The following is a 27,122-nucleotide window of genomic DNA, read 5'->3' as shown; positions in this document are numbered from 1 at the left end:
CAAACATTTCTGTGGATATTATTACATTAACAGCAATGCATGATTTATGAAAGTTAGATAAAGTTCACATTCATCCCTCAATGTCTCCTCCACACTAGGACCATGGAAGACCTGGACATTTTATTTAACCTTTATTTAACTAGGCAAGTCAGTTAAGAACAAATTATTATTTCCATTGACGGCCTACCCCGGCGACGCTGGGCCAATTGTGCGCCGCCCTATGGTACTCCCAATCACAGCAGGATATGATACAGCCTGGATACAAACCAGGGACTGTAGTGACACCACTTGCACTGATATGCAGTGCCTTAGACGGCTGGGAGCCCACGTATACGCACAAACACTATACTGTATGTATACACTATCTTCAAATACTCTATGTCCTCAAAAAAGTATCTCACTCATGGACACTGGACTCCCCAGAGAGGGAGTGTTTGTTTGGTAGTTGAACTCTTTTATGGATGACCACATAACTGGAGGGCACAGAAGTGTGAGTCTAAAGGCTGATTGCTGTCTCCACCAGGCCCACCAGGAACATAGGTTAGAGGTCAGAGGTTAGAGGTAATTTAGAGCGGTACACTATCTATAGGTCTCTTTAAGTTCTCTGCTCTCAGAGGAATCACAGGAGAGTATGTGTACATATACGCACACACACGCACGCATGCACGCACGCATGCACGCACACACACACACACACACACACACACACACACACACACACACACACACACACACACACACACACACACACACACACACACACACAACACAAGACTAATGAGGACAACAGCAGAAACCTGGCCTGGTTCTGTACTGGTTCATGTAATTGCATCCTTCAGTAGAAAAGGTGTCAGAGAGCCAAAGAGGACTACTAGTCTGTGTGCCCTTCAATGTGGGTAGAGTCTGGTCAAGGTATCAATTGTGAATGAAGAAGTTCTGCCTTACAACATGTCCATTCACCTTTAATTAGAATAGAGTCTTGGTAAATAGATTATAAAATAGAAGCTTCATGAAACCGAATGTCAGAGGTTGAATGAATGTCTGAGGATGAGGGATGCAACTTACTACAGTGCTGTATATGGTTTTGGAATGTTAGAAATATAAAAGCAACCCCTCAATGTTCTAAATCCCCTTAACAAGTGATTTGATATGGGACACAATACATTTTGTAACAAACGAATTGCAGTATCATCTGCCCAGACTTGGTTCTCAAGGGTAACATTCAGTGTTTCAGAATTTTCTTAATTATTCAGCCTACACATGTAAAGTCTGTTCCAAATTGGTGAGATCTGAAGAGACATGGTGATGGAAAATAACTCAAAGCATCATTATAGCTTCTCTACATCATTTGTGTATTTCTCCCAGAGAAGACAGTAGCATCATGGATCAAATCTCTAAAAATGATTTCCTGTTATCTTAGAAGTCAGGAACATTCTGAGATCAAATGTGAAGGGAATTTAAAGTGAGGTAAAAGAAGAAAAGAAAAAGCAATACGACAAAAATAAATCATCAAATACCAGGCAATATTTTTTTTCAACAACAATTCAATGTCAATTGTATGTATATACAGTACAGTACACGTTTGTGCAAAAACATGGATTCAAAAGACATTACATTATGAGCGGATAATTTCAAGGCACATATAATGTAATACCATAACATCATTTTTTGTTGAACAAAAACTGAAATAGTTGCTTTCCATCCTTCTGGACAGACGTGCTTGTTCCAGTTAACTCTGCTATGTGTTTAACACCCATCTTTCATTCTCAACTATCACAAACAGTACAGTTTCCTTACGCTGTAATTCTACTTAATGGAAAGCGTAAGATGCAAACGTATGACTTGTGCATGATTTGAGTCAAGTCCATAAAAAAACTAATCTTTCAACAGCTTGGGAAACAATCAAAAGGTTCAACAAAGCTTGATTACTTCTACCATTTCATAAACTCTATATCCAAGTTGTGGTAAGTGACCAGTGGCCAATAACATAGGAGTGGGTTGTTATTGAGAGAAATACTTGGATCAGGGCTTCTATTCGTAAAGCATTCCAGAGTAGGAGAGGTGAACTAGAATCAGGTCCCTCCTGTCCATTGAATTCTTATTCAATATGATCTAAAAGGCTAAACTGATCCTTGATCAGCACTCCAAACCCAGGAGTCCGTGTAGCCTTTAGGCCAACAGATCTCTCTGTTTTTTGTTGTTGTTGTGACATGTGAAGATGAGAGAGATGTCACTCAATGCAGCAGGACGACATCTGTAGAATCTCTGTTCTCTGTTCAGTACTAAGCAATGTCCAAGAAATTAATGTAATGACTAATTGACCATCATAAAAAAACTCTGCCCTCTTGTGGTATATTTGAATGCACAGATTCTGCTCACTCTCTCTCTCTCCCTCTCTCTCTCTCTCCACCCCCTCTCACTCTCTCTATTTCTCTCTCTTTCTTTCTCACTCCCCCCCTCCTTCCCTCTGTCCCTCCGATCCTCTCTCTCTCAAATCCTTACCGTGAGAAAAGATTTCTCTCCAAATATAATTTCCTGAATGGCTGGTTTTATATTGGTTCTCTCTGTCACATTGAGTTGACACAGCAAGTCTAATTTACATAACCCCCAATTATTTCAATTCCCATTGCCAAAACATGGGATAGCCATATCTGTTATGGACACTGTGCTTGTTAGATTCCTCACTGGCGAGGCACATTTTGTAGCAATGAGTACACTGTCTGGCTATCACATGACTTCAAAACGGCCCAGTGGTTATGGAGCTCAAATCAGAACCAAACTGAATATAAAATGGCCCAGTGGTTATGGAGCTCAAATCAGAACCAAACTGAATATAAAATGGCCCAGCGGTTATGGAGTTCAAATCAGAACCAAACTGAATATAAAATGGCCCAGCGGTTATGGAGCTCAAATCAGAACCAAACTGAATATAAAATGGCCCAGCGGTTATGGAGCTCAAATCAGAATCAAACTTTATATAAAATGATGAGAGAACTCTGATTGGACAAATTTGTCTGCACATAACCGAGTAACACAACTTCAAGAAACCAATAACTTATAAATCAATTAGCATTTTAACTAAGGGAATATAAAAGGTAGCTGAAATCAACATTATAGTTCAGCTGGTGTATAAATTACATTGTAGACACAGGGGTCTATGAAATATATACTGTACAGGGTACTGTATGTAGTTAAGTGTATGTGTTAATACAAAGGGGGTTCTATAACACTCTGTTGTGCAAAACCATCATGCACGGCAAAAGTCTGTGTCTGCTTGAACATTGTTCTTGCAGTATACTGTGCTATTGTTCCCCACAGGGAAGTCTCTGAAGCCTATGCCCCCATTAGGGGTATACATGGGCTGTATGCGGTAGTCTCCCTTCAGGAGCTGCTCGTTGTTCAGGGACACTATCTGGAAGCTGGTCTCTGTCATTTCCAGTATAGAGTTATCCTTTTTGGTCCCTGCCTCTCCATAGTCATCTTTTCTCCTGCCCTTGTTGTATTTCCAATTGGTCGAGGACGACCGGTCCTTCTTGTGCATGTGCCAGCAGAATATGCTGAGGAGAAGCACCAGGACAACGATCACAGCGCCTCCAATGAGGCCAGCAAGGAGGAAGGGAGAGCTAGGGTCCTGCTGGGTGGCCTGCTCCGGCCACAACGGACCTTTATTATTATCTGGACCATAGGAGACCGGCTTAGTCACAGCCTCTGAACACACTGTATCATCCTTGGGCCGGTAGTTATTGAACGCGTCTAAGGGGATGACACAGATCCGGTAGGTGGATTTAGGCTCGAGGTTGGCCAACCGTATGCCCCGGTGCTCACCTCCCACCATCCTATCCCGGACCGTGTCTCCAGACAGACTGGGACCCATCTTGGCCCAGGTGACCTTGTAGGCTGTGACAGGGAAGGAGGCCACCCAGCTGACGTGGATGGCTGAACCGTTGAGTATGGTGAACTTGATCTGCAGGTTCTCCCGCTCTGGGTCCAGAGGTGGCAGGTTAGTCCTCTGTTCCCGGTCTCTGGGAGGGGAAGAAGAGAAGAGAGGGGGGTGATGTGTGGGTGAGGAGGGGAGCTTGGAGGGGGGAGAGAGGGAGTGCATGTCTGATGGGGAGTCTGTCGAGGAGGGAGGGGAGCGGGAGGTGAGGCCTGGTGAGGTGGGGGGCAGGTTGATGGGCGGCGGGGTAGTCGTGGTGCTGTGAGGGCACTGGATCAGCTCAGTGTTCAGCTCTCTGATTACCATGCCACGGACCATCTCAGGCTTTTGGCACATGAAGCCGCGCACGTTGAGGGAGGTTGGCAGGGACTTTAACCACAGTATGACCCAGTTAATGCTGCAGTCACACAGCCAAAGGTTGTTCCGAACAGTGAGCTGTCTGAGGCTGACGAGGCCGTCAAAGACCCCCTGTGTCAGGGACTGCAGCTGGTTGTTGGAAATATCCAGCCTCTCTAGCCTTCTCAGTCCCTCGAAGGACGTCACAGGGATCTCATTCATCTGATTATCCTGAAAGTTCAGCTTCACCAGAACGTCCCCCGGGAGCAGCGGGGGTGGGTAGGTGAGGGAGTTCCGTGCCAGCGACAGCTCCCGGAGCATTACCAGGTCCTGGAAGGTTCCAGGCGCCACACCCTCATCTGTCAGCAGGTTCCCATCCAGCAGGAGGCGCTCTAACCTCGTCACATTCCTGAACGCCTCCTCGGCGATAACCGCGATCCGGTTCTCGTCCAATCGCAGCTCTTTGAGATCTTCCGGTAGACCAATAGGGACGCTGCTCAGGTGATTCTTTGTAAGGAAGAGCATCTTGAGGCTGATGGCCTCTCTGAATGCCCCCTCTTCCACCCCGACCGTGGAGATGGAGTTATCGTCCAGATGTAGCTCCTCCAGCCACAGCAGCTGGGCCAGTGCGGTCCGGGAGATGGTCTGGATATTGTTCTCCTGCAGGTGCAGCACCCGAACATTCTTGGGCAGGTTGATGGGGAACTCGTCAAGCTGGTTGCCGTAGAGATAGACATTCTCCACGGAGGCTACGTGGTGAAACTCCAAGGGGAAGCCGGCATTGTTTATCTGGTTGTTGTGGAGGTAGAGGGTCTTGTAGCCCTCTCCGATCCCTAGAGGCACCGAGGTCAGGCTCCTCTCATTGCAGTAAACAAAGGTCCTGTCACAGCGGCACTCCTCTGGGCAGCTGGACCCGGACGCCCGGGAGAACTGCATGTGCAGGCCCAGCAGTATGGGTATCCATGGCCTGAGGAAAGAGACCCAGTCCTTATTCCACACATGCCCTGACTGATGGAGCTCCATTATTAACAATATAACATACAGACGATTTGTCGTAAGAAAAACTACAAATTCCAACCAACAACCACCACAACAAAAAAAGGAACAAAAACAATAAAAATCCAAAGAGGAAAAAAAGAATTCTGTAACAAGCTGTGTCTGCTTAGTTCTCTGCCCCAGCAGTAAGCAGTGGCCGAGCGGCGGCAGCAGCACTGCTGGAGGAGGCCTCTGGTGGTAATCCCTCAGTAATTGCCTGTCCTAAGCCTCCCAACACAAGAGCAATGGTCTCATTAAGCAATGTGCCTCCTTCGCCGGCCTCCATCCACGCTCGCTCGCTATGGGAACGACAGAAAAGCTCATCACATTTTCACTCTCAGTCAGCCGCTGCGGAGCACTGTGAGGGCCAATTTAAAATGGTGGCTACCAGAGAGCCGTGTAACGTACACTCAGGGTTATCATTGGAGAGCCCTCCCTCCTCCTTCTCTTCCTCTCTTTCAGTCTCTCTCTTGCTGTTTCTCTCTTTTGCTTCACACACGGCTGGGCACAGACTGATGCAGCCTCCGTTGGACTTGAAATTTGGATCCAGAGGCCTATTTCAAAGAGACAAATAGAGAAATCAGTGGGCTGTTCTTTCTTAGAATGCTTGTGTTTCCTCTATATAAACAGAAAGGAATACTTTAATTTTAATAACTCAAAGACAAAGTGAAGAGTTGTCAATTGGATAGAACAGACTGGTGCATGGTAATGAGTTTGACAGACACTCTTATTTCATATTCCTCACCAGACATGTACTGCAGCAGTAGATATTATTTAAAAAGTTGATGTTGGACCATGCTCTTGTTGTAAAAAAAGAATTAGATATCACTTACATTACAGTGTTCTTACAGTGTAATTACATTAGAATGAACAATGTAAGAAGTATTGTAACTCATAATTATATAGTTGTAAAAATGAAGTGTCTATGAACATTTCAGTTAAGCATTGCGGGTTTAATCCATATCAAAATCAACAATGGAAACATAATCGTGTGGAGTTGCACATTATCAATGTGCAGGTTGTACTTTTTTTTACTTCAGCATGTGCTGAAGCTGACAAGAAATGCTGAATGAAATCAACACAGAGAGAGAAATAAATAAATAGAAAAACAAATGCATACATAAATGAATAAATAGATCAATAAATAAAGTAAATTGAGTCAGGAATAAAGACGAGCTGGCAAATGTCTTATGAGCGCTGAGTCGTGAAGTGAGTGATGCTGAAGAGATCACTGGCTCTGTGCACTCAAACTTGTAGAGGGCATTGAGGTGTTTAATCTGTCAAATGCCGCGGTGATGGACAGAGCTCTGCTCCACTGCACTCACAGGAAGCACAGAGTAGTCCTCCAATGAGAGAGAGAGAGAGAGAGAGAGAGAGAGAGAGAGAGAGAGAGAGAGAGAGAGAGAGAGAGAGAGAGAGAGAGAGAGAGAGAGAGAGAGATGCACATGGCATGAAGAATGACATTTTATAACACAGCTCTTACACAGAGAGAGAGATACACATGGCATGAAGAATGACATTTTATAACACAGCTCTTACACAGAGAGAGAGATACACATGGCATGAAGAATGACATTTTATAAAACAGCTCTTACACAGACAGAGAGATACACATGGCATGAAGAATGACATTTTATAACACAGCTCTTACACAGACAGAGAGATACACATGGCATGAAGAATGACATTTTATAACACAGCTCTTACACAGACAGAGAGATTCACAGAACCATCAGTAAAAACAGTTCTATTTAAATAAAAAATGTTGTGATTCAGTTGTTTTCGTTAGAGGGGGAAGAGCAACTTACAACTTGCTGGACATGATGAACATGGGCTGTCAACAGAGATAAAACTGGACAAATGTCTACTGTTCGGAGGGAAACTAAGATCGATGTGGACTACTACTTCTCTGAAGGAAGAGGTGCTGAATGCACAAGGTCACAAGACAAGACACAATACTCCAGTGAAGTTGAATGGCTTAAATATGCAGTTAATGATGATTATGCTCTAAAACATACAATGGAGAGTTGACATCTTTAATTAACTTGTAATGCAAATAAAATAGAGTGTAAGAGAATACACTAAAGTGGGCCAATACAGTTTGTATTCAAGCAGTCACAAATAAACTTGCAACCCACCTTCCATAATTGACAATATCACCACTATGCAACCTCAGACAGTGTCAATTTTTTAAGCTGTTGGTACTGATCTTCAGATATGACCACATTAATTCATTATAAAGGTAGTTAAGAGATGAAGGGGGCAGGTAATGATATTACACATGGCTGGCTGTCATTTCCTCAAATGTCATCCAAAATGGCTAAGGCATTATCTGATGATGTAACTCTCCACTGTTTACACTGTCAGGGCAGGAGGATCAGAAGTCTGGCTGACAAGGAGGTTCGTTGGTGTGCCTCCCCCGCAACGAATGGTAGACTGCAAAACATGGATCATCAGTTTCTAACTGGATACCTATTTACTTATCACAGGTAAAGCCTCGGCAACGTCCGTAAAAATCTTGGCCGATGTCTCAATCATAGCCATCAATTTTAAGGTTGAGTACAGTCGCCAGCAGCAGCGGAGGTAAAAGTTCCTCATCCTTACCAATTTGTCACAGACCGCAGGTGAATTTCAAACGCTGCGCAAAAAGAGGGAATATAGGGAGAGACTTGCGGTGCCAATATATTTAATGTCTGAAACGGCTCATTTGCAGTGTCTTATTCAAATACAATAAAAAATATATAAATTGATTTTGTTGAGAATATGCAGTTAGTGTTGTAGGCTTGTTTTCCATTTCGAAATAAACATAATATGTGTGCGTAAAACATTTGCGTAAAATCCAATTAATTATATTTTAGTTAAAGCAGCAATCTGCGACTGCTACATCAATTTTTAGACTTAAAAATGTATGATATATACCCATTGATACTTAAAGAATAGAACTTATGAATGCCTCATGACCTTAGTTTAACTGTCATTCCACATCTAACCCCAAAACACAAGCTTGCTTTACTCTATTGCTTGTAAACAATGTAATTGTAAACAAACAATGTATAGCCTCAAAACATAGTTGAAACTACAATTGTTATATCATGGATGGTCAGTCCTTGCATCCATAGCTCTGTCTATGAATTTGAGAGTGGTGACATTAGTCCAGCCCCATCCATCCCTCAGCTCTTTACCAAATCAGTGGCGGGGTACCACTCTGTTATTGTTTCAACAGCAGATTGCCCATTTAAAGTTTTAATATATATACATGTATATTTACCATCGCAGGGCTATTATATACCTAGTGGACAGCGTAGTATGTATTTCAAAACGCATGTCCAGATGTTAGCGATAAAACATAGGATAGCCTACAGGCTACCAGTAAGACGGGCAACAACAAAGTAATGTGTCTTACTTCACCTTTTTCGGAGATTCAGAAAGCCGTTTTACTGTATATCCATTGAGCATGGTGAACTATCCCTGGTCAGATCCCCCCAGTAAATGACACCTAGCGCAGGCTTTTACAATTTCAGGCAACGCTGCGATTCCACATATTGATGGGTGTACTCCGTAGTCCTAGTGACTCTGTCCGAGACTCCCCGAAGGTAGGTGGTGTTGCGGGGGGCATGCTGTCCACTTGGGTCCGGGTCCAGGCAACGATTCAGTTTATCCGCAGCACGATGCCCCAGCAGCAGTCTTTTGCCTCTTGTGCTGGTTCAGAGGCGCCCCCGAGTTCCGCGTTGCCTTCAAAAGATTAAATGATTACATTAGGCGAAGAACGGGGGACTTTTGGCTCCCACCCCTTCCCCGTGTACACCCGAATGCAGCGGCAGAGCGCTGTTCCCAATAAAGCGGTCCGATCTCCCAGTCACAGTGACTAACATCGGATAGTTTATTGCTAATGCAAGAATTGCCTTTTCCCCTTGAAACCCTTGGGAGACGTTTACTGCAATCAATTCAGCTGATAGCGATCTCTCCTCACTGCCACTGCTCTCTCTCTCTCTCTCCTCTCTCTCTCTCGCTATCTAATTCAATGCAATGGAGCTTTATTGGCATCTGTTTAAATTGCCACAGCAAGTGAAATAAACAATAAACAAAAGTGAGAAGAAATAAAAGCATCAACAAAAAACGTTCAGAAAATAACAGTAAACATTGCACTCGCAACGGTTTCAAAAAGATAGACATTTCTAGTGTTATATTATCAGCTATTTACCCTGTTTTAGCAATGTGAAAGTCGTTGTAGTACACTAGTGGGGGAAGATAATGAAACAGATAACTATTTGTGGTATTTACAATGTTGTTTGTATTTTTCCTAACAGATATGGAACTTTATCAATGTTTGTTTTGTTTTTAAAATCTTTGTGATCTGTGGGAAATATGTGTCTCTAATATATTCATAAATGAAGCAAGCAGGAGGTTAAGAAGTGCAGCTGTTTCCACCTCATTTTGTGGACAGTGGGCACATATCATGTCTTCACTTGAGAGCCAGGTCTATCTATGGTGACCTCTCTCATTGTCAAGGCTATGCTCATTGATTCAGTACATAGCCAATGATTTTCTTAATTTTGGGTCAGTTACAGTGGTCAGGTATTCTGCTACTGTGTAATCTCTGTTTAGGGCCAGGAAGCATTTACTCATAATTTGATTGGGTCTAATTGTGTTGCTGTCCTAGGCTCTGTGGGGTCTGTTTGTGTTTGTGAACAGAGCCCCAGAACCAGTTGGCTGAGGGGCCTCCTCTGTAGGTTAAACTGTAGGTGCTGGCTTTGTGGTGGAATGTGAGGGCATCACTTCCTCACAAGAGGCATCAGTGCCTGGCTATGAAACAAATTAACTAGTCAACGTTGCTCCTCTGTCATTAGCTAGTTGCATACCAGATACATGTGTCTCATTTAATCATTATTGATATGCTATTGGGCTATATTGCATGAGGCTATAACATATGAACCACAGCTCCGCATATAATGAATGTACACAATTTATTTTTCAAAAAGACTATTACCAAAATGAAAATAAAAGAGTCTTGAAAGACTATTTTGGGTTCCTTCTAATCAGGAACTTTAAGTGGCTAATAGTTTCTTGTGAAGAGTTGGACTGGGATAGGATTACAAAATGTTACAGCAGGACCGGAATTGCCCGACCACTGTTGGCAGACAGTCTCCCGCTGAGATGAAACGTGTTCATTACGACGGTTTCAGATGGGAGCGTATGCTGTTATGATTTATTTAAATGGACAGCTAAGTCAAAATGGTCAGATGAGTCTGATTCAGCTGGGAACAAGACTCCGGCACACACACACGCACGCACGCACGCACACACACACACACACACACACCATTATTTCCTACATGTCTTAATAAGCGTTCTGCACTACTGGAGACCATAGAATGCCATGGCAGGAGTTATTTCAATACATTCCTCAGTATTTAAACAGTCATTTGGATACATTCCCTCAGTATTTGTCCATATCCAGTTTTTCCTACAGTACATTGCACAGCACTGATTCATTCTGCTCACACACTCAGTCAGTAGAATCCCATGTAGAAGCACCACATGGCCCATTCTTAGTTCCACACAAAAACAACAGAGTGGACATCCTAATACACAGTGCAGATAATATATTCTTGTCTGTGTTAGTATAATTTGTGGATAAGGCACTCAATCAACAATTCCAATGGCAAATATACATGAATCCTAATTCAAAAGCATTGTAATTGTCATTTTCAGTAAATTGTCCACTCATGTAATGTACCAGATATGAAGCAGCTATTCCCTGTGACCTTGATACTGCTTTGCCAGCCAAATTTACATCCCCACATGATCCTGCCTGGAAATGGTTGCCGTGTGCTTTTTAATTACTGGTATCAATGCAGATACAATGACAGCATGTAAAGGGGTAGAGTAGGTGTTAATGGATGGGCTATATGGATAACTAATGTAAAAGGCAGACTGAGTGATCAATCTGATCAATTTGTGATCATTAGTCATATGTAGATGACACACACCTGCACGCACGCAGGAACGCACACACATTTTAAATACTAACATTTTGCATCCACAAATCACATGACATCATAAAGGATTCAAACATTTCAAAGGTCGTTGATGCAAGGACACTTAAGGAAACAAAAAGCACCCTCTCTTCCACACACCTAGGCTGCTCATAACGGCTTAATCAGAGCAGTACCTAGCCAGTTGTTTTCAAGCCTGCGGTCTGAAAGCCACATACTGTAAGACTATGTACTGTATGTAGCCGAGACTGAGAAAGATCAATTCCACCAAATTCCATCTGTATCCCAGGCTGTCCAAGCGTGATTTGATGGGTTGGTATTTAAGGAGCATTTCAGAAAAGACCTGCTCCATGGAACAATCGAATGAGCAGGACACATCCAAAATCAGCACCTCCCTCTGGGCTCCCACCAAAACAACTATATCTGGCTTATTCACACACACGCACACGCACACACACACGCGTGTGTGCGCACATACACACTCATGCATAACTCTCTCAAACACACATGCACAGGCCTTTAGCCTTTGAATATCATCATTAGTATTATGTGTCCACTGCCTCATTGTGACATTATCTGGGGCTTTATGGCTCTAAATTCAACTGCCAAATGCCACATCTGCTCTCTCTCTCTGACCACTTCCATAATTAAAATGATATGCAAATCTGCCTGTTGGTTATTGTTATTAATGAGATGATGGGCCATATCAGGCCCTCACTGACAATAAATCGCTCATGGTATTTTGTTTGCGTTGTGTTGGAATGACCTGTGTTATTATGAGATTATGTAGCCTACAGAATGAAGGCTTTAGGAGTCAGCTGCTAAATCAACAAATGCAGTGTCTCTTAACACAGTCTTCAATATTCAAAGCACTGTCTGATTTTACGGAAATTGATTATTTACTCTCTAGCTCAAAAGAGGGAAGCATAATGATTCTATAGAATATGTTTTTGTTATGTTAAGTGTGCCACAACTTTGCACATTTCATCTAAACCAATATTGCACTTCTTATTTGAGAGACTACTGCGTTTGAGGTTTTAAAGGAGGACAAAGGTTGTACGTGAACCATGAAATTAAACCTAGTGGATACTTTATGTGGGCTATATGCACACATTCAGTCAGGTGCTGCAAGTTCAACAGACTATATGAAGGTGGCAGTAGTGTACAGGATTGTACCACTTCTTTACAGAGAGGGGGAGTCATGGTAAGTCACATGATACACACTCAAGCTTAAGGATATAGACCTTTCCTTTGACCCCTTGAACAGTCTCTAAAACATATCATTTTGACCCTGCGAGTACATAGAGATGTACAGTTGATTATCAGGGCATAAATATCTGTCCAGAAAATATATTAATCTGCTGTAAAAGTAAACAATATGGATGATGCGTCATAAAACATTTTTGTTCAATGTCTATAAAGGGCCAAGTTATTACCTTCTTAAATGATATTACATTCTGACTTGAAACCCAATGAAGCCAATATAGCTATATGCCATATCATTCTCCACAGGATGTTGGTGGTACCTTAACTGGGGAGGACGGGCTTATGGTAATGGCTGGAGCAGGTATCAAAAGTATCAAACACATGGTGTCAATGTGTTGTTTGATGCCATTTCATTCACTCCGTTCCGTCCATTATTATGAGCCGTCCTCCCCTCAGCAGTCTCCTATGACTTTCTCATGTTTTCATGCTACCATCAGATCCATCCATTCAAGGCTACTTTTGTGAGATGTGAACAATATGAATGACATTTTTCTCTATGTCTGACGAGAATCACAGCTATGAATGCTTCATTGTGCCTTTCCGTTTCACCATATTTCTATTAAAACACACACACACACACACACACACACACACACACACACACACACACACACACACACACACACACACACACACACACACACACACACACACACACACACACACACACACACACACACACACACACACACACACACACACAGAGAGAGAGAGCGACAGAGAGAGAGAGAGAGACAGAGAGAGACACAGAGAGAGAGACACAGGGAGAGAGACACAGAGACAGAGAGAGAGAGAGACCTAGACATCTTGACAGCCATAACACCTCATCAGCCCCCTCAAAGGGAGAAACAATAAACAGACCTGGGGAGTAGGAGAGAATGGGTGTCAGTGTTCAATCAGAAACGTATTTATTTAATCAGCCAGTTCTCAGTCGGAGGCAAATTATGAGGCTAAAAAAAGCCCTGGGTTCAACATACGTGATCTGGATGGCAGCACATGGATGTGGTTCGGTAATGTGGGTCAAGCTGTGAAAACACAGACTGGATTCTAACAGAGAGACGCCTGTTACTGGCCAGGCCACAGACACACTGACAGACAGGAGAGCTAAGGACAGGGAGGGTCAATGAGGTAACAGGAGCTCTCTTTATCTTTCTCTCTCTCACTACTTCTCCCTCACCTCTCTTTTTCTTTGTCCATCCAACTCTTTCTCCCGCTCTACAAATTATCCCCTCTTTTCCCTCAACCCTCTCTTTTTCTTTGTCCATCCAACTCTTTCTCCTGCTCAACAAATCTCTATCCCCTCTTCTCAACTCTCCTCTCTGTTTTATTTTCTGGCTGGAACTTTTTATCCCTGTGGCTAAGATGGCCCTGACGGAGGCCGTCTCGCCTCAAGCTCCTACTTAACGTTGCAGGTTTATACTTTCCTTTGTAAAACATTCAGGTTTGAGGTTAAATAACATTTTGGATTGACTGAGAGCATTGTGGTCACGTGTGCTCCCTCTCTGGCCTCTAGGTCACCAGGCTGCTCGTTATGGGGCACACCTGTCACCAGCGTTACACGTATAATGACACTCACCTGGACTCCATCACCTCCTTGATTACCTGCCCTTTATATGTCACTCCCTTTGGTTTCTTCCCCAGTTGTCATTGTTGCTGTTTCATGTTGGTGCGCTGTTTGTGTTTCTTGTTTTGTTCATTTATTTATTAAATGTATTCACTCCCTGAACTTGCTTCCCGACTCTCAGCGTACATTGTTACAATTGTGTTTGTTCAACAATAAAATGAATCCTGAGGAATACAATTTGCCTAATAACTGTGCACGCAGTGTAAACACGACTGCGTGACCTCACACAGTTCCAACTCCATCATCAAGTTCGCTGACGACACGACAGTAGTAGGTCTGATCACCAACAACAACAAGACGGCCTACAGGGAGGAGGTTGCCACTCTGACAGGAAACAACCTCTCCCATAACGTCAGAAAAAAAGGAGCTGATTGTGGACTTCCGGAGGAACCAGGCTGGGCACGCCCCCATCCTCATCATGTTCCTCAGTGTACACATCTCTGAGGAGCTGAAATGGTCAAACCCCTAAAACACTGTGGGGAAGAAAGCACAACAGCGATTCTTGAATCTCAGGATGCTGAAGAAATGTGGCCTGTCCCTGAGGGCCCTCACAGTGTTCTACAGGAGCACCATCGAGAGCATACTGTCAGGCTGCATCGGAGCCTGGTACGGCAATTCAGCTCAACCACCGTGGACCACATTGTTGGAGCTCGGATCTCCTCCTCCTGTCCCTCCCCTTAATGTGTATATATTATTATTTGTATTTTATTCTATATTTGTTGTTTTTATCTGTGTACTTCATTGTTGGAGCTGGGAGCACAAGAATGTCACTGTATCCTGTAATTACATCTGCAACACTGTACATGTGACTATCAAACTATCTAATCTAATTCCCATCTATCACACTCTACCCCCTCTATTCAACAGTACACACATCAGTCTTTCTCATTCATCTCTCATTCTCTTCAGCTCATTATTTATTCTCCTCTCTGTCAAATTCTATCTCTCCCCGGATCTCTATCTCCACCACTCTCTCCAAAAACGCTCTCTATCTCCTCACCATACGTTGTCTTTGATATCAAGTCAGTGATTGGGGATATTCCACTCTGAGTTTTACATCCTAAATCCTTTGTAGTTCTGCCAGTGTCTTTTCTCTGTCTGTGCTCTTTTTGCTGACCATTACCATTATTTGTGTGACCCATTTTGACATCATCAGACATCAAAGGAGTTCCCAGCAGTGTGTGTTCCATTTTAGATCCATCTTAGATCAACTTCAATCTCAGATCATAGGTTCAGAGTAGAGATATGGTCTGTGTTGCAAATGGCACCCTATCCCCTTTACAGCGTACTACATTTGAATATGGGGCTCTGGTCAAAAGTATTGCACTATAAAGGGAATCGGGTGCCATTTTCGATACACACCATGTATCTACCCTGAACCCATGGAGGTTTGTTTAGAACACAAAGCGTGTCTGAATAGATACAACCCCTACTTGTTTGAATGGAATGAGTAGTAAGCTACAGTAATAACGTCCTGAGAGACCGTCAAGCAGTCCGGTTCACCAACCAACACCCTCAGGCAGGCCCACAGGCATCCATGTACTAGGACACAACAACACTCACTCAGCCCAATCTAATGCTTCATTTTTCTGTCCTTTATTGTACTTTCATTTCATCCCATGATTCAAACGTTCACAAGTGATATCGTTGCTGATATTCGCTGAACATCCAGTACTGTGCTTGATGGCTGTTTTGTGATTATCGCACCAGGTGGAGGTTGAGTAAACATAGTAAACAGATAAATAGCTTCAAGCAATAACCAGGTTTCTCTCCTGACATCAACGTAGCTCTGATCTTCTCTTTTTCACACTTGCTCCCCCACCTCGATTCCCTTCTATGTACTGTACCTCCTCTCTCTCTCTCTCTCTCTTTTTCTCTCTCTCGCTCTCTCTCTCTCTCACTCAGCATTCCTCCTCATTCTCTGTGCTCTGTGGAGCTTGTATCACTAGGTCTGCAGTGTCTGACCAGATCTCCTCCCTGTCTCCCCCTCTCATCCCTCCCCTCCACCTCCTTCCTTTCTCTTCTTTCTCTCCCTCTCTTCTCCTCTCTTTTCCACCCCCTCCTCCCTCTCTGCATTCCTCCTCTTGTTCTGTGCCCTGGGCTGTCTGTATCAGTATGGACCCAGCCTGCAGGGGCCGACCAGATGGTCGGGGCCAGGAGAAGGCTCCACTCCACTGACTCAGAGAGGATTCTGGCTGTGCTCTCGCCTGGAGCGCCGAGCTGAGGGCCGGACTGGGGGCTGAGGGGCGAGCTGGGGACTGAGGGCTGGACTGGGTGCTGAGGGGCTGGACTGGGGGCTGAGGGCCGAGCTAGGGCGTGCCTCGCTTGATCTCAGTTGCACCGCACCACTGAAGACACCGGCTGCTACCTGCTGCCTGCTACACAAAGCTAGCTGCTGCAGCCCTCACCTCCCCCAGAGAGGAGGAGAGGGAGAGAAAGGAGAATGTAAAGTCTTGAAGAGAGGAGAAAAATATTTTGTAGAAGACAGTGTAAGAAGAAAGAAAACTGGCTTCTAGTCTGAGTGAATCTTCAAATGGATTAATTAATCTGCCTGAAATGTATGTCGATAGGACACAGCCTTGCCCTTGGTCTGTATGGCAATTAAGGCTCTCTAGATTGCATTCACATACTTGTATTCATGTGCATCAGCGTCATATGCATGCTTCATACAGAAAGGATTTTTTTGTCAAAGTAAACAGCGCTCCATCATGTTCCCCCTTGTAAACAGTGCTCCATCATGTTCCCCCTTGTAAACAGCGCTCCATCATGTTCCCTCTTGTAAACAGCGCTCCATCATGTTCCCTCTTGTAAACAGTGCGTCATCATGTTCCCCCTTGTAAACAGTGCTCCATCATGTTCCCCCTTGTAAACAGTGCTCCATCATGTTCCCCCTTTCCACAAAAAAATGCAGAGGAGTTGCAATAGTTGCTCAGCCCATAATTACAGTAGTTCAAAATGTCAGTTGGTGACATTCATGGATTTGCTGCCCTAAGTGAAGTGTTGGTGAAATTAAGTTTGGACACACCTACTGGTGCCAGGGTTTTTCTTTATTTTTACTATTTTCTACATTGTAGAATAATAGTGAAGACATCAAAACTATGAAATAACATATATAGAATAATGTAGTAACCAAAAAAGTGTTAAACAAATCTAAATATATTTTATATTTGAGATTCTTCAAAGTAGCCACCCTTTGCCTTTGACGACAGCTTTGCACACTCTTGGCATTCTCTCAACCAGCTTCATGAGGTAGTCACATATAATGCATTTAATTTAACAGGTGTGCCTTGTTAAATGTTAATTAGGGATCGGTGTCCCGTCAACGGGACAGTTGTAAATCATCCAGCGCCTTGTGTCGCCATTGCAGATTTTAGAGAAACAACAAATGTTGGTACATACAACATTTGTTGTTTCTCTAAAATCTGCAATGGCTACACAAGGCGCTGGATGATTTACAACTGTCCCGTTGACGGGACGCCGATCCCTAATTAACATTTAACAAGGCACACCTGTTAAATTAAATGCATTATATGTGACTACCTCATGAAGCTGGTTGAGAGAATGCCAAGAGTCTTATATCAGCTGAAAGCTTAAATTCCTGGTAATATAACAACACTGTCCAATTTACAGTAGCTATTACTGCGAAAAAAAATGTCATGACATTGTTTGAGGAGAGCTCCTAACAGCAAGACACTTTTTTCACCGCGATAGGTTTGATAAATTCACCTCTGAAGGTGAAATGTGCACAAAAATCCGAAATCTTGCTCTGGTTTATCATCCAAAGGGTCCCAGAGATAACATGAAGTGTCGTTTTGTTAGATAAAATCCTTTTTCATATCCTAAAAAGGTCCATATAGCATGCACGATCGATTTTGTATTCCACTCGTTCAATTTGCAAAGAAGGAAATCTGTGAAAATCTAACCCTAAATGTTCTTTCAACCAGTCAAATCATGTTCGTATGTACTCCTCAGAGATCCTAGAACGTAACGAGACTTCACTCTATCATTAGGGGTGTAGTATATCCTATAGGACACCATATTTGATCAGAGAGCGACGCCTTCATGGCATGCCAATGACAAAGCTAGCTAGATAGCCAATGAGCTGGGCTTTACAGGAGTATCTGTCGTAAAATGTAGCTACTAACCTTGTTTGACAGCATGCCTTTTCCTTTTGGACAAAAAATTATAAGAATATTCAGAGTTATGAAGTTATGAAAACTGGTTGTTTGGCAAATGTTGAACTTATAATATAGCCAATAATACTGGAAAAACTAAATCAAAGTCCAAATAAACAGATTTGATGATATTCTTGCAGAAAAATGTAATAAGAATGCAAATGTCTCCTTCACAATTTGCCCAAATGTATCTGGGTGACTTCACACTAAATGTAATGTAGTTCACTCATACTTCAAGTTATCCATCTGAAACTTTGCACATACACTGCTGCCATCTTGTGGACGGCATCGGAATTACAACCAGAGTGATGGCTGGAACAGGGACCTTTCTGTTGCATTTCAAAGATGGTGTTAGAAAAAAACTGTAGTTTTTTTCTTTGTATTTTCTTCTACCTGATATATTGTGTTATATTCTCCTACATTCAATTCACATTTCCACAAACTTCAAAGTGTTTCCTTTCAAATGGTACCAAGAATATGCATATCCTTGCTTCAGGGCCTGAGCTACAGGTAGTTAGATTTGGGTATGTCATTTAGGCGAAAGTTGAAAAAAAGGGGGCTATCCCTAAGAAGTTTTAATTTGTGGAATTTCTTTCCTTCTTAAGCCAATAAGTTTGGTAAATGACAAAGTCCATATAATGGCAAGAACAGCTCAAATAAGCAAAGAGAAATGACAGTCCATCATTACTTTAAGACACGAGGGTCAGCCAATACGGAACATTTCAAGAACTTTGAAAGTTTCTTCAAGTGCAGTTGCAAAAACCATCAAGAGCTATGATGAAACTGGCTCTCATGAGGACCACCACAGGAAAGGAAGACCCAGAGTTACCGCTGCTGGAGAGAATAAGTTCATTAGATTTACCAGCCTCAGAAATCGGCAATTTTTAACTGCATCTCAGATTGCAGCCCAAATAAATGCTTCACAGAGTTCAAGTAACAGACACATCTCAACATCAACTGTTTAGAGGAGACTGCGTGAATCAGACCTTTATGGTCGAATTGCTGCAAAGAAACCACTACTAAAGGACACTAATAAAGAGTAGAGACTTGCTTGGGCCAAGAGACACGAGCAATGGACATTAGACCGGTGGAAATCTGTCCTTTGGTCTGATGAGTCAAAATTTGAGATTTTTGGTTGCAACCGCCATGTCTTTACGAGACGCGGAGTAGGTGAACGGATGATCTCCGCATGCGTGATTCCCACCGTGAGGCATGGAGAAGGAGGTGTAGAGGTGCTTTGCTGGTGACACTGTCAGTGATTTATTTAGAATTCAAGGCACACTTAACCAGCATGGCTACCACAGCATTCTGCAGCAATACGCCATCCCATCTGGTTTGTGCTTAGTGGGACTATCATTTGTTTTTAAACAGGACAATAACCCAAAACACACCTCCAGGCTGTGCAGGGACAATTCTTCAAAGAAGCAGAGCGATGGAGTGCTGTGTCAGATGACCTGGCCTCCACAATCACCCGACCTCAACCCAATTGAGATGGTTTGGGATGAGTTGGACCGCAGATTGAAGGAAAAACAGCCTAGTCTTACACATATGTGGGAACTCCTTCAAGACTGTTGGAAAAGCATTCCAGTTGACTGGTTGAGAGAATGCCAAGAGTATGCAAAGCTGTCATCAAGGCAAGGGGTGGCTACTTTGAAGAATTTCAAATATAAAATATATTTTGCTTACTACGTGATTCCACATGTGTTATTTCATAGTTTTGATGTCTTCATTATTATTCTACAATGTATAAAATAGTAAAAATAAAGAAAAACCCTGGAATTAGTAGGTGTGTCCAAACTTTTGACTGGTACTGTATATACTTACACATATTTAACCCCTTATCTTTGTTTGCACAAAACTACCTCCATACTTCATTGATTTGTATGGATTACCTTCAGACAATTCACATAGAGCAAAATGGAGAACGACATCGTTTTTGTGACAGTCTCCCCTATCTAAAGAATGGTAGTATTAGTTTGTAGGCCGCAGATGTTTCCGTAAGAATACTTGGTCTGACAGACAGCACTGTAGCTCTGCCACTTTCCACCGCAGATACAGAACGGCGACATCGGCGGATGCTGTTGATTGAGTTGCAGCCCATGCAGTAAAACAGATATCTCTAGCTGACAGATTTTGATGGGGATTTTTTTATTATATTACTTAGATTGATGCACCAGTTCGTCAATAGACTCTAGATGGGGTTTTATCTTCTCTGACATGCTGTTCTTTCCTTTCTTCTTGATCCAGTCTGATTCATATGTCTGGTTAGTTCTAAAACTGGTGTACTATATAGGGAATAGGGTGACATTTGGGATGCATAACTCAGATTTTGGGACATTTGGGATGCAGTCCTCAGATTCTAGATTCCATTCAACTGTTACAACTCTCTCAGGCAACTGTCCACCACGCTTCCTACTTCCAAATCTACCGTCACTATAGTGCAACGAAACGTGGAGCTCTTCAGAACTATGTTGTTACAAAGAGTCAGAGGGACGACGGTGGTTTGATGGTTTGTCCTTCCAACTGCCCAGCTGATGGTTTGTAAATAAATATTTTTTCATCCCATGTTCCATATGACGTCAGTAGAGCAGTACAAGCCTACCCCAGCTTAGCAGTTGGAAGGACAGTTTGTGTTCTGACTGACTATACCATCACCAGCATGAGAGAGAGAAAAATGAAAAATCAACAAACATATTGCTCTCTTCTCAGCCCAACTCACAATGAATTAATTTAACCACACACAGTTAGAGTACTACAGTAGATCCATTACTCAAAGTTCTACAGTAACATTCTTGGCTGCGTTGTACTTAACTTCCTGAAAATGCTGCGTATCACAAGACAATCCAGGATCAACACATCTACATGACGGTCCAGAATCAACACAGCTACATGAAGATCCAGGATCAACATAGCTACATGACCATCCAGGATCAACACATCTACATGACGGTCCAGAATCAACACAGCTACATGAAGATCCAGGATCAACACAACATCATGAAGATCCAGGATCAACACAACATAAAGACGATCCAGGATCAACACAACACGTAGATGATCCAGGATCAACACAGCTACATGACAATCGAAGATAAACAAAACATAAAGACAATTCAGGATCAACACAGCTACATGACAATCCAAGATCAACACAGCTACATGAAGATCTAGGATCAACACAACATAAAGACGATCCAGGATCAACACAGCTACATGACGATCTAGGATCAACACAACATAAAGATGATCCAGGATCAACACAGCTAAAACATGTTTTATTTAATCTTTATTTAAATAGGCAAGTCAATTAAGAACAAATTCTTATTGACGATGATGGCCTACCAAGAGGCAAAAGGCCTCCTGCAGGGACGGGGTTGGTATTTAAAATGCAAATGTAGACAAAACACACATCACGACAATAGAGACACCAAAACACTACATAAAGAGAGACCAAACAACAACACAGTATGGGGACAACACAACATAACAATCCAGGTTCAACACAACATGACGATCCAGGATCAACACAACATAAAGATGATCCAGGATCAACACAGCTACGTGACGATCCAGAATCAACACAACATAAAGACAATCCAGGATCAACACAGCTAGAAGACGATCCAGGATCAACAAAACATAAAGACAATTCAGGATCAACACAGCTACATGATGATCCAGGATCAACAAAACATAAAGACGATCCAGGATCAACACAGCTACATGACGATCCAGGATCAACACAGCTACATGAAGATTAAGGATCAACACAACATAAAGACGATCCAGGATCAACACAGCTACATAACGATCCAGGATCAACACAGCTACATGACGATCCAGGATCAACACAGCTACATGAAGATTAAGGATCAACACAACATAAAGACGATCCAGAATCAGCACAACATAAAGATGATCCAGGATCACCACAGCGACATGATGATCCAGGATCAACACAGCTACATGACGATCCAGGATCAACACAGCTACATGAAGATTAAGGATCAACACAACATAAAGATGATCCAGAATCAGCACAACATAAAGATGATCCAGGATAAACACAGCTACATGACGATCCAGGATCCACACAACATAAAGACGATCCAGGATCAACACAGCTACATGACGATCCAGGATCAACACAGCTACATGACGATCCAGGATCAACACAGCTACCTGAAGATCCAGGATCAACACAGTTACATGAAGATTAAGGATCAACACAACATAAAGACGATCCAGGATCAGCACAACATAAAGACGATCCAGAGGATCAGCACAACATAAAGATGATCCAGGATAAACACAGCTACATGACGATCCAGGATCAACACAACATAAAGACAATCCAGGATCAACACAACATAAAGACTATCAAGGATCAACACAGCTAAATAATATATATATTTTTTCATCTTCAGCCAGGATCGATCAGGACATAGTCTGCAACGGTTTGGCCTGCTGTACAGTATACAGTAAACAGTAACTAGGCCAGTGAGTGATGATAATGTAAGGCATAAAGAACAGGATTCTTTTTTTGCTTTATATCGTTATTTATTAGAGGGTTGGACCTGAAGAGATACACTACATGGACAAAAGTATATGGACACCTGACTCCTGTTTTTCCCATTTGTTTACACACTAAAACTGGCCCATGAGGCACAATGACCCAAATCTGTAACTCATTTAGCAGAACCATACACCAAATCTGCAATACAACTAGCACATGTTTTGCTTTACACTCAGATTGCAATTCTATAACAAACATTTGGCAAAACACAACACACAATTCTCTACCTTTGGCACAACCTTCACAACCAAAATCTCTTGTGTGCAAATGAAAAGCAACACTCTTCAACAAGCTAAGCTCAATGTCCAATTGATTACTTTCACCCTGCACATGTGCACACACTAATTGCATAAATGTTCACTTTGTAATCAGACCTTTGGTATGGATAAAAAGGCCACAGGTGAGTACTCCTGTGTTTGGAAGCAAACTTGGCGGAGAGAAGTAGGGGTAGGGGTAGGGGTAGGGGTAGAGGTAGAGGTAGGGGTAGGGGTAGGGGTAGGGGTAGAGGTAGGGGTAGAGGTAGAGGTAGAGGTAGAGGTAGAGGTAGAGGTAGGGGTAGAGGTAGAGGTAGAGGTAGGGGTAGAGGTAGAGGTATAGGAAGAGGTGGGGGTCGAGGTAGACCATGAACAAGGAGAGTAATCTCTGATGAAATTCGGGCGACTGTGGTGGACAATTTGGTCACCTGTGGTTTGATCTTGAGAGGCTGGGCAGAGAGTGCAGCCCAATCTGAGCTGCTTCACCGTAGCATCCATCATCCGGACGTTCCAAAATGAAAATAGGTATGTACTGCAGACATTGGACTGCTCTACTACTTTTACTACTTGACAGTAAAACAACATGAAGCACAGGAAAGACTGTAGATTCCTATACATACTGTAAGGAGAAACAAAGTAAATGTTTACAGTTTTTCTCAATTGTTTACACACAAATACTGGTACATGAGACACAATGACCACAACATGTAACTCATGCACCAACCCCCTGAACCAATTCTGCTAAACTACAAGTACAATTCCTGCTTTACACTCAAATTGCAGTTCTAAAACACACTTTTTTCAAAACACTACACACAATTCTTTGCATTTGGCACAATTTTCATGCAGAAAATCTCTCGTTTTCACAATGAACACACTGCCGTTCAAATATGCACACTGACTCCAGGGGCGGAAATCACGGGGGGGACACGACCCCCCCATCCTGGGAAAAATATGATTTGTCCCCCCCAATATATCACTGAAACATAACTATGTAATATAAATAATATTAATAATACGCAATGAAAGCAATTGTGCTGATTATAGACACTTAGTAGCGCGTTTTTAAGTTTCAAAAGATTGCGACCCCCCCACCCTTTGCCTCACAATGGTATGATCCACTGCCAGTTCCTTAGCTTGCTAGGTAACGTAGAGGTCGTATCTACTGTCTGAAAGGCACTCAATGCACGTAACTGACGTGAGGTTAATCCAGTCAATCGCGCACACACACACTAGCTGAATATGCAGAGCTAGCTCGCAAATATTAACTTTTAAGCTAGCTAGTACCTATTCCATTTCTGTGGCGTCGTCAAAGATGGAATCTTTGCTATCGTCAATTTATTCCAAGATCAGCATGCATGTAAGTTAGAACTACACTCTCTTCTACCATTGTTTTAAATATATTTAATGGTCTCGTTGCAAAAGCTAAATTGTCGCAAGGGAACTTTTATTTATATATTTTATTTCACCTTTATTTAACCCGGGTAGCAAAGATTATAGCAAACACCACTGAATTGGTGCTCGCTAGCTTTGCAAATTCAGCTATTGTTAGAAGCCAGCCAATATGAAACAAACAATTAAAATTACAAAAGGTTGCAGCATATGTTGTGTAAATGGTGAACTCATACAGCTGTCAACTCTTGTCACTGCAATCCGTTTCACATTTGCTAGCTACCTTTTAGATCGAAGCCCATATAGAATGATAGAAGATAAGATGATAGAAGCCCATCTCCTACTGTAAATAACCTACATACTGTGTGTGTGTAGCCAGCCAGGTAGAAAAATGGCAGAAAAATGGCAGAAAAAAGACGGACATCAGAGTATTTTTCAGTACACCAAAACGCAAAGTAAGAACCCTACTAGCCTAATATCTCAGACTAGTTGATAAAATGTTCATAAGAAAGAAGTGAAATGCTAATGGAATGTTTCACAATGATGTCATTAGGCAGAGCAGGCAACAGATGGCACACAGACAGCAGAGTTGGGGACAGATATGCAGGGACAGACTGGCAGAGACAGGGAGTCTCAGGTAAGTTTGTTGAGTCTTTGTTTGGCAACATTATGAAAGGTTCTCAATTGTTTTTACTTGTAAAATAGGAACATAATTGGAAAATGCCATGGATACCCCCACTCTCAACTTAAACTGGTGACTGAACTAAGATTTGTTAAAGGCAATTGTATTGCTGTTGTGATTAGTTGTGTAGTTTTGGGTACCGGTAGTTAGGAGTAAAGCAAACACCTTATTTCTTTGGTTCCTCAATATACATTTACCATATTAAACGTAGGCTATGTGTTACAGCACTACTTTTGGTGTCCCCCTCAGGAATTGCTCTTGAGAAAATGTAATGTAATTGTCCCCTCCAAAGTTGATATCAGATTTTCGCCCCTGACTGACTCATCACATGGGCAAACACCCGTCACACAGTTTTACAATTAGCAATCAGAGCTTTAGCATAAAAGGGCAACAGGTGTGCTCTTCTGTTTTGGAGCAATGGATGCCAACATTGGAAACAGAGGCAGAGCCAGAGGAGTGAGAGTGAGAGTGAGAGTGAGAGTGAGAGTGAGAGAGTGAGAGTGAGAGTGAGAGTGAGAGTGAGAGTGAGAGTGAGAGTAAGAGTAAGAGTGAGAGTGAGAGTAAGAGGAGGAGGACGGGGAGGACGAGGAAGTCCAAGGACCGTAATCTCTGATGAGATCCGAGCCACTTTGTTTGATCATGTGGTCAACCATGGTCTAACAATGAGGGAGGCTGGGCAAAGAGTACAGCCAAATTTGAGCAGGTACACTGCAGCATCCATCATCCGGACATTCCGAAATGAGAATAGGTAAGAAATCTACTCTCACTAGAAAATTGCAGTACTGCATATCAATACAGTACTCAATGAGTACAGTAGTACAGTATTGCCTGTGGACTGTTCTGTAGGACTGTAAAAATAAAGTATGTTTCAAGTATTTGGGAAATGTATTCCTACTTTGTATTTACAGTATTTTACTATTTGTTTGGCAGAACTGAAAGATTACCAACACAAGGTGGTCGGGAACATGTTCTGTCTCCTGAACAGGAAACTGAAATCATGAACATGGTCCTAGAAAATAACGCCATAACATTACGGCAAATACAAAGAAGAATAATAGAAAACAATGAGATATTTCAAAATATTGATAGGGTAAGCTTCTCAACACTGGACCGTGTCTTGCGCAGAAATAATCTCAGAATGAAGCAGGTCTACAGGGTGCCATTTGAACACAATTCAGAAAGTCAAAGAATTGCGATATAACTATGTGCAAGTGAGTCCTATACAATCCCACAATTGATGCATACTCTCAACACTGTATAAATGATACATATTTCAGTATTGTAATCATAATGATTGTGCTTCACAATAGTGACCACTCCATGTCTATTTCTGATATTGTCATTTGTGTTTCAGAGAGTCCTTGAGTTAGAGGTGGCTGCAGTGGAGCACCAGTTCATCTTCATTGATGAGGTTGGATTCAACCTCACAAAAAGACGAAAGAGGGGAAGGAATATCATCGGCCAGCGTGCCATTGTTCAAGTCCCTGGCCAGCGCGGAGGGAACATCACAATGTGTGCAGCGATTACCCACCACGGCATCATCCATCACCATGCTACCCTTGGCCCCTACAACACCGCCCATCTGATCACATTCCTGGACACCCTACACAACACACTCATTCCACCAGATCAGGTAGATGGCCCAGAGCAGCTCAGGTATGTTGTCATTTGGGACAACATAAGTTTCCACAGGGCTGCTCTGGTTCTTAACTGGTTCACTGCCCACCCACGCTTTTTAGTTGTTTATCTCCCTCCATATTCTCCATTCCTCAATTTTTTTCTGCCTGGAGATGGAAAGTGTATGACCGAAATCCACAAATGCTTATACCTCTTCTCCAAGCTATGGAAG

At 42.6% G+C, this 27,122-nt stretch overlaps 1 protein-coding gene across 3 annotated transcripts in view; it reads right to left on the bottom strand.

Annotated features, from left to right (window-relative positions):
* Positions 1-1,526: 1,526 nt before the first annotated feature.
* LOC115162048 (leucine-rich repeat transmembrane protein FLRT2-like) overlaps positions 1,527-27,122 on the bottom strand; it is a 51,671-nt gene continuing 26,075 nt past the window's right edge. The window contains exons 2-3 of one of the 3 annotated variants that reach the window (XM_029712970.1): positions 8,717-9,040; positions 1,527-5,862 (exon numbers count right to left, since the gene is read on the bottom strand). In XM_029712970.1, the coding sequence (XP_029568830.1) occupies positions 3,248-5,296 (2,049 nt within the window). In that variant the 5' untranslated portion in view covers positions 5,297-5,862; positions 8,717-9,040 and the 3' untranslated portion in view covers positions 1,527-3,247. Of the gene's footprint in view, positions 5,863-8,716; positions 9,367-27,122 lie in introns of those variants that run through there. The other 2 variants (XM_029712969.1, XM_029712971.1) reach the window with 2 other exon arrangements.

Source organism: Salmo trutta, chromosome 25 (genome assembly GCF_901001165.1).
Source record: "Salmo trutta chromosome 25, fSalTru1.1, whole genome shotgun sequence".
NCBI classification, from domain to species: domain Eukaryota; kingdom Metazoa; phylum Chordata; class Actinopteri; order Salmoniformes; family Salmonidae; genus Salmo; species Salmo trutta.
Note: the sequence above shows the minus strand (reverse complement) of the source record. Positions and strands in the feature narration are given on the sequence as shown.